General features: G+C 28.9%; 4 protein-coding genes across 9 annotated transcripts; 1 reads left to right on the forward strand and 3 right to left on the reverse strand.

Moving 5' to 3' along the window:
* Positions 1 to 171: 171 nt before the first annotated feature.
* Positions 172 to 4,805, reverse strand: LOC141535893 (protein Aster-B). Of its 2 annotated transcripts, none has more exons than XM_074256062.1 (9): positions 4,660 to 4,805; positions 3,863 to 3,950; positions 3,425 to 3,728; positions 3,166 to 3,358; positions 2,507 to 2,787; positions 2,271 to 2,423; positions 2,066 to 2,210; positions 565 to 1,541; positions 172 to 375 (listed from the first exon to the last, which is right to left on the reverse strand). In XM_074256062.1, exons 2-9 carry the CDS (start codon positions 3,907 to 3,909, stop codon positions 241 to 243), a joined length of 2,235 nt encoding a protein of 744 aa, XP_074112163.1. In that variant the 5' UTR covers positions 3,910 to 3,950; positions 4,660 to 4,805; the 3' UTR covers positions 172 to 240. The 2 variants fall into 2 exon arrangements, with proteins under 2 accessions (XP_074112163.1, XP_074112169.1); XM_074256068.1 differs by lacking the exon at positions 4,660 to 4,805 and adding an exon at positions 4,015 to 4,033.
* Positions 4,806 to 4,940: 135 nt separating this feature from the next.
* Sdhd (succinate dehydrogenase, subunit D) lies at positions 4,941 to 6,983 on the forward strand. 2 transcript variants are annotated; one of them, XM_074256122.1, is made up of 5 exons: positions 4,941 to 4,958; positions 5,691 to 5,824; positions 5,919 to 6,049; positions 6,113 to 6,300; positions 6,703 to 6,983. In XM_074256122.1, coding segments are annotated over exons 1-5 (642 nt in total). In that variant the 5' UTR covers positions 4,941 to 4,956; the 3' UTR covers positions 6,890 to 6,983. The 2 variants fall into 2 exon arrangements, with proteins under 2 accessions (XP_074112223.1, XP_074112216.1); XM_074256115.1 differs by lacking the exon at positions 4,941 to 4,958.
* Red (LysM peptidoglycan-binding domain-containing protein red) lies at positions 6,970 to 9,065 on the reverse strand. The gene is made up of 3 exons (XM_074256104.1): positions 8,669 to 9,065; positions 8,249 to 8,535; positions 6,970 to 7,382 (listed from the first exon to the last, which is right to left on the reverse strand). Exons 1-3 carry the CDS (start codon positions 8,843 to 8,845, stop codon positions 7,112 to 7,114), a joined length of 735 nt encoding a protein of 244 aa, XP_074112205.1. The 5' UTR covers positions 8,846 to 9,065; the 3' UTR covers positions 6,970 to 7,111.
* A 788-nt stretch (positions 9,066 to 9,853) lies between these two features.
* Positions 9,854 to 15,449, reverse strand: Ppa (F-box and leucine rich repeat protein partner of paired). Of its 4 annotated transcripts, none has more exons than XM_074254788.1 (3): positions 15,183 to 15,449; positions 13,168 to 15,059; positions 9,854 to 12,545 (listed from the first exon to the last, which is right to left on the reverse strand). In XM_074254788.1, exons 2-3 carry the CDS (start codon positions 14,619 to 14,621, stop codon positions 12,533 to 12,535), a joined length of 1,467 nt encoding a protein of 488 aa, XP_074110889.1. In that variant the 5' UTR covers positions 14,622 to 15,059; positions 15,183 to 15,449; the 3' UTR covers positions 9,854 to 12,532. The 4 variants fall into 4 exon arrangements, with proteins under 4 accessions (XP_074110889.1, XP_074110881.1, XP_074110865.1 ...); XM_074254780.1 differs by having other exon boundaries at positions 15,131 to 15,449; XM_074254764.1 differs by having other exon boundaries at positions 13,168 to 14,813; positions 14,926 to 15,449.
* Positions 15,450 to 15,488: the final 39 nt, after the last annotated feature.

The following is a 15,488-nucleotide window of genomic DNA, read 5'->3' on the forward strand; positions in this document are numbered from 1 at the left end:
TTTTAAATAAAATAAATTCAATTTTTTCTAAGGTATTGCCAAAAAAGACAACACCGGAAATTCATAAGAATTTTGTTTGTTTTTTTTTTATACACGGAAAAAAAATATATTCAAAATATACAATTAACGAGCAGCTATTGGAAGGAATATTTAACCTTGTTGGCTCAATATTTTATCTTTTTGATTACTTACATAATTACATAATTAAATTAATTAATAATTGTTTTTTTTTTTTTTAAATTACATATCTTCATTATGGCGTTGATCGTCCCTGTCGTTGTAAAACCCCTTTAAATTTGGTTTTAAAACAGAAAATACCTTTTCTGTCGACGTAGGATGCATACTTTTTTGCAATTCAATCAATGAATCCTCTGTCTGAAATCCAACCAAATATTAATTAATTTTTGCAAATACTATTTTTAAGCTTATAAATAAAAAAAAAAAGGTTTCTTTTTGCTGAAATTTCAAAATTTGACCAAACAAAAGTCCTGTTAAAAAATTCTATGAAAATCAAATAAAACTGCAATAGTTAGATTTTTATTAAAACTACTAAAAAAAATCTACCTGTCTAAGTAGTTGTGCAGCTGTATGTAAAACTCTTTGCCATTTCCGCATTTCAACATTATGCAAACTTTCCTGCTGCTGTAACAAATTAATCCAGTCCTCCTCCGACTTGGGAGTGCTCCGAAGAACATGGAGGTCCATCACAGTGTAAGCTGCAGCGTCTTCGAGTCCCCAGAGCTTGTAATAAAGCAATCCATTAATGATCATCAAGCACAGAACAGCGATCAGCAGAATCCAGTTCATCAAATTAGTCGGGTCTTCCCGAGTTTTAGAAGCACTGCTAATAACATGAGGTGGGTCAGCAACTGCGGCTGAAAGCGTGGTGGATAAATCAGGAGGATGAACTGGTAGCGAAGGACTAACACCTACTGCTCGTCTTCGTCTTCTGGCTTTTCTTTTGATGCCGTTACCACTGGCGGTGTCTTCACACTCAACACTCAGAGCTTTGGTCAAACTTCCGTAGTACTCCTCCATTCCTGCCCAAGCGTTTTTCTCGATCAAACTCTTCATGACAGCCCACACGTGCTTTTTAAATTTTATCACGGAGGAAATATTCAAGGTGGTTTCGTTTTCAGATACTGCAACCATGCAGAAATGAGTAGACACGCTAAAGGAGTCTGCGTAGGGAATCCCCGCATTCGAGCTCTCGACGTTTATGGAATAACGGTGACCTGGACGACTGCATGGAAGCATTATTTGCGTCTCTGTTACCTGAGATGTTCGCGGACCCACTGGCTGCGTCAAAGACACTGTCAAAGATACTGTTCGCATTTTTTGCCCTGTCTCGGGATCTTGCGTCCAAGCTGATTGGATCAAGTCCGTTGTTTTTCGAGCCGTGTGAAAGTCCAGGAAAAATTTAGAACTTGTGAAGAGTAGAGTGAATAATTGATCGATGTGGATTGGTAAAACTGCATTTGATATTTGACGGCCGTCGTGGAGTGCCGTACATACTGTCGTGTTTCTTATGCCTAATCTCACTGAGAAAAAAAAATTTATTACTCAATTATTTTTTAAAAATTTTAATAATTATTTTTTACAAGTCAAGTCAACCTCATTTTGAGCAATAACTAGGTGAAAAATTAACATTTTCAAATTTTTTTTTTATTCTGCTTCTTTTTATGGCACATTTATCTTTTTTTGATGTTTTTTATATATATATATTTTTTTTTTGAAAAGTACATAAAAAACGAACAATTAAAAAAAAAAAAAAAAAAAAAGTTAAATATCACAATTTTCTAAAAAATTTATAAATCTATAAATAAAACAGAAAGTAAAATCTGTTCAAATTATGATAATCAATTGTTTTTTATTTATTTTTCCAAAAAACATATATATATATATATATATATATATATATATATATATATATATATATATATATATCAATAAAATTAAATAGAAATTTCGTTAAAGAAATGAAAATTAAAATGATTGACCCCCACTTGTAAATATTTACCAAAATTTTTGACTTTGGTTAAATTGCTCGTATGTAAATACTCACGTGCTTGTTTTTCAGCCTCACTTTCAGTCGTATCACTCATATCGGTCGGGTCTAAATTAACATCTCGCTTTGAATCAATTTTATCGATAGTTTCTGGAATGGGATCAACTCTTGATTGTACATTGTCAGCAGGTGCTGCTTCAGCCTACAAGACAATATTAATTAATAAAATATAAAAATAAATTTCATAAACAAAAAAAAATACCTCTGAAAAGGATTCCGTGGACAATCGCGACGGTAATTTTTCCTCTTCCGCTGCAGCTATAGGTGGAATGTAATCCTCGTCGTCAGAAGTTAATCCTAATTCTTCTCCATAGCATGCGTGGACAAGCGACCACATTTCAGCGGTACTCATTGGCTGTCAAGTAAATATCAGTAAGATAACAAAATTCGCCTTAATGATAATAAATAAAAATAAAATAAGCAATAATAATTGCTCACCTGGCCAATAAGCGCATTTTGCCATACGCGAAATAACATGAGGTAAGTTTTATCTCGAGCACCAAAAGTTGTTAAAAAAAATTTATCCTTGCTGGTGCATATCGAGATAGCATTTGGTATTACGAGAGCTGTTTTTTCTTTGGTTATTGATTCAACGTCCTTCCAACGAAGAGAAACCAAGGTTTCCCACATAAAAATATTTGCATAAAAACAAACGTAATTTTGAGATACGTACAGTCGCCCATGGACTAATATTTCCCGTTGTAAGGCACACGAATAATCTGAAATAATTACCTCCGTCCATGTTAATTGTATATCTATATAGTATTCAAATCTGATGCCTCTAAATCATTTTAAATTATTTCAAATTAAATTTCTTTATCAGGGTTTACCATCATTTAATGTAATATCACTTGATTAAATTTATTTGATAAATTTAATATTCTCATGGATATAGGCCGCTTGGCGGTAAATAAAATAAAATTAAATTAAAAAATAAAAAATTCATGATATAAGCCTATTATGTATTGTTCTTTCTACGACTTATATGTAATACTGTTTAAGATAAGCTTCCTTTAAAGAATTTCTTTCAATTTAAAGAAAATAAAATAAATAAATAAATCTATTTTATAAAATTATTAAACAAAATTAATACAAACCTACTACCAATCTTTCATCATCAGGAACATCTTTGAAAATTCTCTTAAAATCTTCAGAACGTGATTTGTATGTTGGATAAAGAACATTGTACCATGATGATTTTTTTTTACTACGATCAGTTCTTCCTTCTTTGCGAATTTCGGTTGTACTGCGACCAGCTTCTGTTGAATCTGATGATCTATTTGCTGGTTCCTAATCCACAAAAAAATAATAATAATATTGTATGTATTAATTAATTAATGAATAAAGTAAACATACCAATGACTGATCATCAGCCTTTGACCAATTATCATGTTCTTTAAGCGACAAATTAGACGCGGAAGAGCCGGATGTTTTCCAGTATTCTTTTCTGTTGTGAATTTTCGGACTCGACTGAGGAGATGAATTTGGACTCAAGGGCCGATTACGTTCATTATCATTTTTACTGGACGTCGAATCATTTAATTCTTCACCGGAGTACTCATTTCCTAATTTATTCGGGTTCAATGCTCCCAGAGATGACGAATTTATAGAACTTAGAACGTCGTGACTTGATAACAATAAATTTTCCACTGACTTATTCCTAAAGATAAACGAAACAATGGGTATTGAAAATAAATATTTTATATAAGTGTGATGGACAATAATATACAACAATGTCCTTTTTATCGGAGAAAAAAATATTGATTATTGATTTAAGCCAGAAAAAATACTCACATATTTGAAATTGGATGATCATGAAGAGTTTCCTTTTCATAATACATTTTTTTTCTAACAACAAAGAGCAGAACATACTTGGTGCTTTCTGTAAAATAATTTTTTTATTTATTATTTATTATAATTTATTTATAAGTCACTATATAACTAACCAAGGTCTTCAGCGACTGCTGTACAATTTAATTTAGTGGGTTAGATTTAATCACTGATAAAATAATTTATTTTTTAATGAAAATTAAATTAGCCGACATTTAAAAATTTTTGTAATTTTTTTTTTTATTGATTAAATTATTGGAAAAAAAAAAAAAAAAAAAAAAAATTCACATGTAAAAAATTTAAAAAACTACATGTGCAATTTTTAAAAAATTTTTTTTTGTTCTAATTTAACAAAAAAAAAAAATAATTAAAAAAAAATAAAAACATCGGCTAACTTTAGTGTCATTATTTGTTATTAAAATAAAAATTAACTTAATAATTTTAAGAATTTGTGTGACAAATAAATTATTTTAAAAAAATCGACGTGTAAAATTTTTTAAAAATTAAAAATGCAATTTTTTAAAAATAATTTGTTTGTTAAAAATAAAAAAATAGTCAAATGACTGCTAACTTTAATGTCATGTTATCAAGCACTGAATTATCATTATTTAAATATTCCTGAGAAATTTTGATGACAATAAATAAACTAGCTGGATTATCAACTCGATAGCGTCTTGTTGGTAAATTAAACTCCAAAAAACTAGGATAGTATATAATTATAGCTTATTTAAAATACACTTATGAAAGTAGGGTTTACATACCAAGCGATTAAACTTAAAGCACTTGTTTAAATACTTTAGTATAATAAATTCATAATTGTTACGGTAATACCGAGCCTGGTTATTAACAATCCATTGTTGAAACTCATTGCGATATTGACAATTACTCTTTTTGTGCTTATAAACGTTCAGCTTCAGGTGACGATTGGACAGTCCTTGCCAAAAGTTTACCAACCATCAGTTCTGTTGGTAATCCAGATCGAAAAATTCTACCAACCAATCACCTGTGACATTACATCAGTAATTTCCAATGATAGTTATTGCTATTCAACTAACTTCATGTAAATCACAATAATAATTATTGTTTCAATTATTACTTGAAGATTAAAAAATTATAAACTTCATTTATCATAAATCTTCGTGTGTCACAACTGCATAATCATCTAATTCACTTTTCTTGACTTACTTAAATGGAAATTATATAATCTAAAAATATAAAAAATTAATGAAAATAAATTTAGCAGATATTAAATAATTTTTAGAATTTTTTTTAACAAATAAATTATGTCAAAAAAAAAAATTATTAAAAAAATGGACTTGTAGAAATTTTAATAAATTAAAAATGCAAATTTTTTAAAATAATTTTTTAGAACAAATTTTTTTGTTAAAGAAAATTAAAAAATTGTCAAGTGACAGCTAAATTAAATGTCATAAATTTATGTGGTTAAAAATGAATTGTTTATCATACCTTCAACTATTTAAAATTTCTCGGTCAAATTTTTATTACACATTTCATTTGTTTATTTATTATTAAATAATTTTTCTAATAAATAAATAAATAAATAAATAAATAAATAAATTACACTCCGATAACGTTTTCTTTGAAATCCATATTTAGTAAATATTTTTCACTGTCATGGTTGGTAAAACTGTTTTCCAACACTGACAATAGCCAATCAGCGCACAAGTCACATCGGCAACATCCAATCAATTTTAAGAACAGTAAAAAATATCCGCGTAGAATCACAAGTTTTAATACCATCTCACCAAAATAAACTAGAATTTTTCTCTAGGACAATCCACCTGACAATTGATGGTTATATTTTACATAATAACCAATATTTAATATTAATTTCTACTGTAAATATTACTCTAATGGCTTATTTATCAAGGTGTCAAATTGGAAGGACTCTTCCAACTTTAGCGAGTAAGTTATTAACTATAATTTCATTCATGTTAATTGATCATTCCTCAAAAATGTATTTGAAAAATAACAAAAAACCTAAAAATAATTTTTTTAGAATTAATTGGATCCAATCCAGCGTTTGTCCAAAGAAATGTCGCTCCAGCTGCTGTCAGAGTTTATAGTTCGACATCTTTTACCAAAAATGTCGCTAGATTATCCTTGCAAAGTATTAACCAGTTAAAAAAAGTGAGTAGCTTTAAATAATTTATTTAATCTTGAAAATTGAATTAATTGGAGCATTTTAATTAGTTTCCAGGTACTGTGAGTGCTTTTGCTAGTCAGATACGTTCATCAAGCACTCACGACCACGTTCGTATGTGGCAATTGGAGAGAATAGCTTCAGCAGCATTTATTGTTTTGTTCCCAGCTTGTTTTATTCTACAGAATGCTTTTGTTGATGTTCTCTTTTCGACTTTACTGGTGATACACACTCACTGGTACAGAGTTCAATCACTTATTTTAAATCATCAATTAAAAACTTGAAAGAAAATTTGGTAATTATTTTCAAGTGGGGTCAACCTTATTTTGGGCCATAACTAGGCGAAAAATTAATGAAAATTAAGTTAGCCGACATTTAAAAATTTTTCGAAACTTCAAAATTAATGACATTAAAGTTAGCTGTCACTTGACAATTTTTTAATTTTTTTTTTACAAAAAAATTTGTTCTGAAAAGTTATTTTTAAAAAATTGCATTTTTAATTTATTCAAATTTCTACAAGTCCATTTTTTTAATAATTTTTTTTTGCTATTATTTATTTGTTAAAAAAAATTAAAACACTTGGAAATATTTACCAAAAATTTTTATCAATTCAATTATTCCAAAATTTTAATTTAAACAGGGGGTTGGAAGCATTAATTGTTGATTACGCGCGTCCGGCAATTGTTGGCCCAGTTCTACCAAAAATACTGATGGGTACTTTATACGCTATCTCTGTGGCGACATTGGCTGGCCTTGGAGCTCTAATTTACAACGGACCAGGCGTAAGTGGATCCATAAAGAAAATCTGGGAGATGGGAAATAAGTAAAATAATTAAAAATTAGAATATTAAATTTAAAAAACTAAAATATTAAAATTATTTGTTGTTAATTTAGATGAGAAATAAAATATTGTCATGGTAATACTCTGTCTATTTGTCGCGTTTCTTATATAATATAAATTTAACATATACATATTTTACAATATAGCTTTCTTTAAATATTAATATTAATTTTAATAGTTGTTCGTTATTGTAGTTTGTTAATAATTGCTACAATTGAAATATTTCGTCTTGTTGCTGCTGCAATTTTTGCAGCGAGCTTTTTAATTTTTTTCCTTGAGTCATCACCACGGCTGAAGGCAAGTCGTGAACGTTGTCTTCTGACGATGACCTGACAGGCCATGCGATTGATGAAAGGTGAGAAGATGAAGATGAGGCTGTTGAAAATGAAGAATGCAGTGGCGAAGGCTGGGGGTGCGAATAACGTAAACGACTTCCTGTTCTTCTTTGTACAAATAATAATTCTTCTTCTGGACTAAATCTGTAAATTTAATAAATCATCATTTTTTTGTTAATTTTATTTTATTTTTCAATAAAATTGATTAGCAGTTATCAGTGTTTATATTGTATCATTTATCAGATATCTTTTTATCAAAGATATCTGTCAGTCAAAATAAAAAAAAATTATCTCAAAATTTTACAAATAAAATATTTTCTTAGTTCTTTAAATATATTTATTAATTTAAAAAATTTTTTTCTTATATTTTTGGTATTGGAATTATCTAGAACAAAGTTTAAAGTACGCCGTTGATAAAAATCATGTGAAAGAAAATAAATTTTAAAATAAAATTCGATAAGAAGATTATAAATAACTTAAATTGAAGTAAGCAAATAATTTAAGTATTATTTATAATACTAAAATTCGTAGATATTATTTAAAAAAATTTTTTTTTAAATTATAAATTTATTTCTATGAAATTTTCGAGCTAAAAATAAAATTTTTTAGAAATAATTTATTATAATTAATTTAAGTGCAAAATAAAATTAAAAATTAGACAAGTAACAGTTAACTTGAATGTCATAAAAAAATTCTAAAAATTTTCAGATAATTTTATTTAAATGTATTTAAAATTATTTAAAATAAAAATACATTTTTAAAACTTTTGTTAACAAATAAATTATGTGAAAAAAAAATTGACATGTAGAAATTTTAAAAAGCTACAAATGAAATTTTTTAAAATAATTTTTTGGAGCAAATTTATTTGTTAAAAAAAATTAAAAAATTGGTCAAGTGACATTTAACTTTAATGTCATAAAAAAATTCTGAAAATTTTCAGATAATTTTATTTAAATGTATTATTAAAGATAAAAATAAATTTTAGAATAATTAAAAAAAAAAATACTTACGCACTATTACCCTGGGTTTTTTGTATATCTTTCTTAACATTAGCAATCGAGGAATCCATTCTAGCTAAAAAATTATTGATTGAACTGTCTTCGTCCGAAGACAGCGTATTAGCACTTGGGTCTTGACAATTGTCACTTTCATTGGATTCAACGATTCCATCATTATTAATGTAGGACGATGACGTTGACGCTGAATTTTTTTGTACAGGAACAGGAACTAATAAATATTCACGTAAAAATAAACTATCAGATGCCCATAACCTATTTATCCTCCTAATTTGTTCAGTCTGTAAAATAAATAAAATAATTAATTACCCGATAATCAAATAATCAACACAAGTGTCACGTGCTTGTGCTTGACACCAATAAAAGAATAATTATAATAATAAATATTTGAGAAAGTAGAAAAGTATAACGTACCGTAGTTCCATATTTCAATGCAATACCTGGAAGTGTATCCGTCTTGCAAATAATATGTTTTACTAAATTGTCATTACGTACAACATGCTTTGATGTACTCCCGTATTTTTTTAAATTTCTGCTGTTATCACGTATAGACCTACGTTCTTCCATTTCTCTGTACATACTTTGGTCCATTTTTGACGTTTTAAATATATTATTTATTTTATTATGCTTTAATTTACTATATTTTAACTGTATAACTTATCTAATTACATTAACACAGAGTATGTTATTATTTAATACTAAACTCACTTAGCGTAACAACTAAATTTATTATTTTGACATTCAAGGCTAACAAACGGGACATTTTTACTCTTGCCTTGCCTTGTGTCTCTGATAACTTGCATGTGATCCACAGCTAGATTAAAATTTACAATGGATTAAATGTTATTGTCTGTTTTGAATGCACTGTAAACTCGACGGACCAATCGTCAGTCTTGATTTCATTCACTGACAACTTCACATACTTCATGCCAGTTGAAATTATTTTGAATCAGGCTGTACTACCCGGGAAAAAAATTTTCACATTGAAAAATTATTCAATACATTTTTTTTGCATTAGATAATTATTGAATTACTCAATTGTATTTTTCTATAACTATTTATTTAAAATTTTTTCAATCCAGGTAAGAAATTGTTTAAAATAATTGTTAAAATTATTATTATTCAATTATCAATAAATTAATAATTTATTTAAATAAAAAAAAATAATTTTTTATTTCTTCTTTGTTAAAATATTAAAAATAAATTTTTTTATAATAAATTTATGGATAAAAATTAAATAATTGTGATTAAAATAATCATTAAAATGATTATTATTTAATTATCAATAATTTAATCATTTTTTTAAACAAAAAAAATAATTATTTATTTCTTTTTTGTCAAAATATTAAAAAAAACTTTTTTTTTAAATAAATTGATGGATAAAAATTAAATATAGAAAGAAGAAAAAATACTTGTGATTAAAATAATCATTATTTAATTACTAATAATTTATTTAAACAAAAAAAAATAATTATTTATTTCTTCTTTGTTAAAAAATTAAAGAAAAATTGTTTTATAAAAAATTGATGGATAAAAATCAAATATTGAAAGAAGAAAAGGAACGTGTGATAAATATTGAATGAACTGGTAAACAATAAATAGTCTTTTATAAAAATAATATATTTCAACAAGAAATTGTACACAAAAAATATTACACGATTGATTTTTAATGCATTTTTTGATGATGCACTCGATACAATTCCGCTCATATCATCATCATAATATTATTATTGATCGTTTATGTTTCTCACATGTACATACAGTGTGTGCGTGTGTGTGTGTGTGTGTGTGTGTTAGTGTTGTCCTGAATCAATTTTATATTTTATTAAATATATCAAACGAGCGGTACAATGAAGGCGATTTTCCTAACGATTCGTTTGTTTGTCATTTAATAATAACAGTAATAATTACCACCATTACAATTAAAATTATCATTATCATTATTATTAATATGTCGTTCGTTTTAAAATTTAATTACAATTTTTCGGCAATCGTTCAAGCAGATAAACAAAAACAATAAACTTCGATTTTTTTCTCTTACAATTTTTATAAACAATTATTGCTCGCCCGAATATTTTTTTTTTATTACAATTATTATTATTATTATTATTTGAATAATGTATTTTAATTATTTGTTATCGATAAATAAATGCGTGCTGATTTCAATGCGATAAGGCCACTTTTCTAGATGATATTACGTTTTTTGTGGTAAAGTGTATTGTTTTATTTTTCTTTTCTTCAATTTTATTCTTTGTTAATATTTCTTCCTTTTTTTTTTTATTCACTCTTTTAACGTACTTATTCGTAGTTATATTATTAAATATAAAGATTAAAATTATTGTTGGTACAAAATGAATACATGATTAAAATTAATTAACTACTTATTATGGCAATAACTTGAAAATTTATGAAATTTATGATAAACAAATTTTAAGGACGAGTGATATTTAATTGCACACGAGGTCTAAACCCACAGACTTCATGTGTGTGTTTTAAAAAGTCAATCGTGTGCATATTTGTTATATATCATGTGTAATAATAATAATAATAATAATAATAATAATAATAATAATAATAAAAACATTAATAATAATAATGACAATAACAATAATAATGATAATGATATTAACTAGTTATAAAAAAATGCAATTGAATTGAAAATAGAAGTCTATGGGAATGCGACCAATCATTTCTGTACATGTTTTATTAATTATGGTTCTTTTCATTTAATTTAAATTGCTTTTATGGTATTTATCCTAATCCACTTCTACTTAACTAACAATTAGTTTGATTTTTCTTTTTTAAAGATACCTTAAATTAATTAATCAACACTCACACCATACTGATTAATCAGTATCAAATTCCATACATTTATACATTCGTCATTTAAACAATACAATCGTAATTAAATCAACTTGTCAATTAATTAATTAATTTAGTCGTTCAATTACGCAAACTTAAAAAAATCTAGTAAATATATACTTAAATTATACCAGTATTTTGTTTTACTCCGATATGTGCTGAACAACTGGAGATCACATATTTTATTTACAAACTGTCGATTATTTAGTTATATAATTAATTATTGAACAAAAATTTAATAACGACTGGGAGATCAACATTATTGGTATTATCGGTTAATTACACAAAATTTTTATATACTTTTACCATGCAGATTTGCAGTTCAAGTATTTTTGGTGATTAAAAAAAAAAAAAAAATAATAAATTTACTTAAATATTTAGTTCTCGAATTTTGATTAAATTGTTTCTTCAATTTAGTTTTGATTGATAAATTGATAAAAATAAATAAATTATCGATGTATTATAATTTTGTTCTGGTGTAAATAAAATTTTAAAAAAATTTATAAAAACCAAAAATACTTAAAACTACAATTGTACAATGAGCATTATTACAATAAGATTGTCGATTTTAATAATTGAAAATCGTCAAAAATTAATGAAAATAACGATTAACATGAATCCAAAATTAAATTTAAAATAAAATGAATTTTTTTACAATAAAAACTATCAAAACTTTAAATTAAGCGACTCCTACTTATCACATATTTTATTGTATTTATTAAAAATTTTTTTTTCTTTTTCTTTTTAATAATAATAATAAAATGAGCAAAAAAATTTATCAACGAAAATTAAACGCAAATATTACTTATTGTTATGTTACAAAGGTTGAAAATAAAATTGATTAAATTTATAAATTATCACAACTCATTCGCACCTGACGATTTTAAAATCTTATTCAATAAAAAAAAAGAAAATAATAATAATAATAATAATAATAATAATAATAATAATAGTTATAAATGATAAACATTAATAATAACGGTCATGTCAGTTATAAAACGAGGTAGAAACGATTAAATTTAATATGTTAGCTATATTTATATAAATATATAATATAAAATCGTCGTTTACTCACTTCAGCTCGTCATCTTACCCACGCATTCGCATTTTTTTGTATTTTTTTAATAGTATAAAAAGTCTCACGCCCAAAAGCAGTAAATAGTCCTCGAGTTTGTTTATTTTTAAAATCGCCTTGTTCAATTAAAATCTTAATCAATAAAATGTACAAATTCATCTATAAAAGAGGCCAAATGCAATTACATTAATAATAAATCAATTAAGTAACAACCGATCCTCTGGCAATAATAAATACCACAGGATTTCAAATTTAATTGTTGCTATCAGTTTACAAAAATTTTCAACATCCTCGCTCGCAAACACTATAATACAATAATTACTCAACAATTTTTTTGTCCATCATCGATCATATCTGAAAAATAAAATACCTCAAAATTATGACATTCGAGTTACCACAAATAACTTTTTTTTTTCTTCTTATCATTTACATATATATTCATACTCTTATGTCATTGTTAATTTTAATTAATTTTTCTTGAATTTTTTCCACATGCTTTAATCGTATTTTTTCATTACCATATACGACAAACTTGCAACAAAAACAACTTCTTCACATCACAGAACGTAAAGAATTAATAGTTACACAATAATAATAATAAAAGTATGAATAATGATAATAGTAATAATATTAATAATGATAATAAAAATGAAAAAAAAAAAAAAAAAAAAAAAAAAAAAAATCATGTTTTAAAACAAAAAAATTATTAAAACAATTAAATATCTTCATAATTCAGCCTGATTCGTCCAGTGTAAAAAATTCGATTATTAATTATTTATATTTAATAATTAATTACTAGTTAATAATTGTAATAGGATTAATTATTATAGCAATAATAATAATCATAATTAACTTTTAACGTATACGATACCTATTATGTACCGGTAAAAAAAAAAAAAAAAACAATTAAAATTATAATTAATAAAAAAGAGAGTTATTATTTAATAAACACTATAAAACCTAATGCACTCATCACCTTACGTGCCATAATCCCAGATTAATAGTTGTGATCTGTGGTAATTTCATAATCTTCTGTAATCCACTTGTTGATATACCTGTACACCCGTACAGATCAATGCACGTCAGGTTTTTCATATTTTTAGCGACCGCCGAGATTCCCTTGTCGGTTATTCTGGTGCACTGACCAACATTGAGAGTGCCCAGCTCGAGAAGTGTCTCCGCGATTTTGCAAATCCCCTCGTCACTCACTGAGCAGGCGGACATCGAGAGTAGCTTGAGGTTGAACAGACCCTGTGAGATGTAAACGAGCGCTTGGTCGCCGATCTTGTCGCAGAAGGAGACGTCCAGCGAGGATATCCTGCTCCCACCTTCTGCGAGGAACGCCATACCAATATCGGAGATGTTGTCGCAGGACCTGAGGTTCAGATCCCTGAGACTGGTCATCTTCGCGAGGTGCTTGAGCCCCGAGTCGGTGATCGAGACGCAGAACGACAGGTTTATCGACTTGAGGGTGACTATTCCCGTGGACAAGTGCCTGAGTCCTTCATCACTCAGTCTCTGACAGTCCTGGAGTCCGAGGTACTCCAACATCAAGCTGCTACCCAGGGTAGCTTCGTTGGAGTTGAACCCCGCCAAGTAGGAGAGTCCCTGGTCGGAGACATGCCAGCAGCTCCTCAGGTCGAGATACTTGAGCTTCTTAAGTCCCCAGGCGATGAGCATCAGCCCGTGGTTGGTGATGTTGCAGCACCCGCCGAGCTCCAGGCACTCCAGATTTGGTATTTTCTGAGATATTTTTTGGAGCGCCTGGTCGCTCACTTGCTTGCACAGCGACAGGTCTAGCCTGGTGAGCGAGGTAACAGTGTCGGAGATCGCGTTGTTCAATCCCTGGTCAGTGACATTGTAGCAGCCCGAGAGATTCAGCGACTCAAGATTGGGTATGCACTTGATCACGTCTCCCAGGCCCCTTTTTAGAGACAGTATTTGGACCTTCTTAACTCCCCGTCTGACAAGACTCGCAAAAACGACCGGGGAGGGCTTCCTCAGGTGCAATCGGGCCTCAACCCCTCTCCAGACCGAGCGGTGGTAAGCAGCATCTCGCCAGGCCACGCAGACCTGAGCCGACCGGCCTTTGTCCCTGACATTCAAGTAGCTGAATATAAGGGCCAATATTTCCGGGTAAAGACACGATATGTGAGTGCTTGTGGGCGCGGCGTCCTCACTTCTTTCCTCGAGAGTTTTGCGTCTCACGACACTCCCGTGCTTGTATTTGGTCAAATTGGTAGCACCCCCGCCATTCATGTAGCTGTGTATACTCACGGAATTTTGCCGTGACTGATGCTGGGGTGTCTTCAGTGTCAGGTGGGGCTGGTACAGGTGATAAAATTGACCAGACCTGTGGAGCAAAGTACCACGCGTTCCTCCAGTTGTTAACGCTGGTAGTTCGGTCATCAACAGCTGACTCTCCTCCATATTGCGCCGTTGACCACTCACACACTCAACGATCTTTTTTTACCACTCCTCACCATAATCAATCCCCTTATTATTAATTATTATTTTTATTTATTTATTATTTTCTGGTGCGGATGTCTGGTGGTTCTTTTATTTCTTCCTTCTATCGCCTTCTATCATCCATCGGCACGTGATTCTCCTCCAATATCTCCTCTACAATTACATACTATTTATTCTACAATATTTAAATCTACATATATATTTGTATGTATACATAAATATATTAGTGAGTACAGTTCACGTACATACACACCAGTCTACTCACTATACACTCTTCCTTGAGACCTCCCAACTAACACACCGTCGTAGACGATGCGGGTAGAGCTTTATACCCACCACCACCACCCGCAGCAGCAGCAGCAGCAGCAGCAGCAGCAACTCCACTAGCGTTCACTATATCTACAATGCAACACAATATTTATTTATTATCGTGTACGGTTTATAAAACTTTTTCATTACTTGGCTGCGACCTTTGTACGCTCCCAATTACGTCCAATTCATTCATGTAAAATATTTATCTACCAAGTCAATTGACGCTTCCGCATATCTCCCAACAAAATGGTGTAGGCTCTCTCACGATATTTTGACAATAACCACCGCTGCATGCTCCGCCTTCAACTTTACCATTTCTTCTCAAGCTTGAATCTACTCAATATTATCTTCTGACTGATGGAGCACCAGAGTCCAGCAGAACAAACATTTTATTTCATTGTATTGTAATTATTTTACACACACTTACACGATCATGTGTTTAATCACGTAATCCTACAAAGTTACTTAAGAAGTGAACTGGCGCGCTTCCAGTCACAAACTGTCCGAATTTGTGTT

Source organism: Cotesia typhae, unplaced genomic scaffold (genome assembly GCF_013202065.1).
Source record: "Cotesia typhae breed Kobodo isofemale line unplaced genomic scaffold, CoteBio_Ctyphae contig_123, whole genome shotgun sequence".
NCBI classification, from domain to species: Eukaryota; Metazoa; Arthropoda; class Insecta; order Hymenoptera; family Braconidae; genus Cotesia; species Cotesia typhae.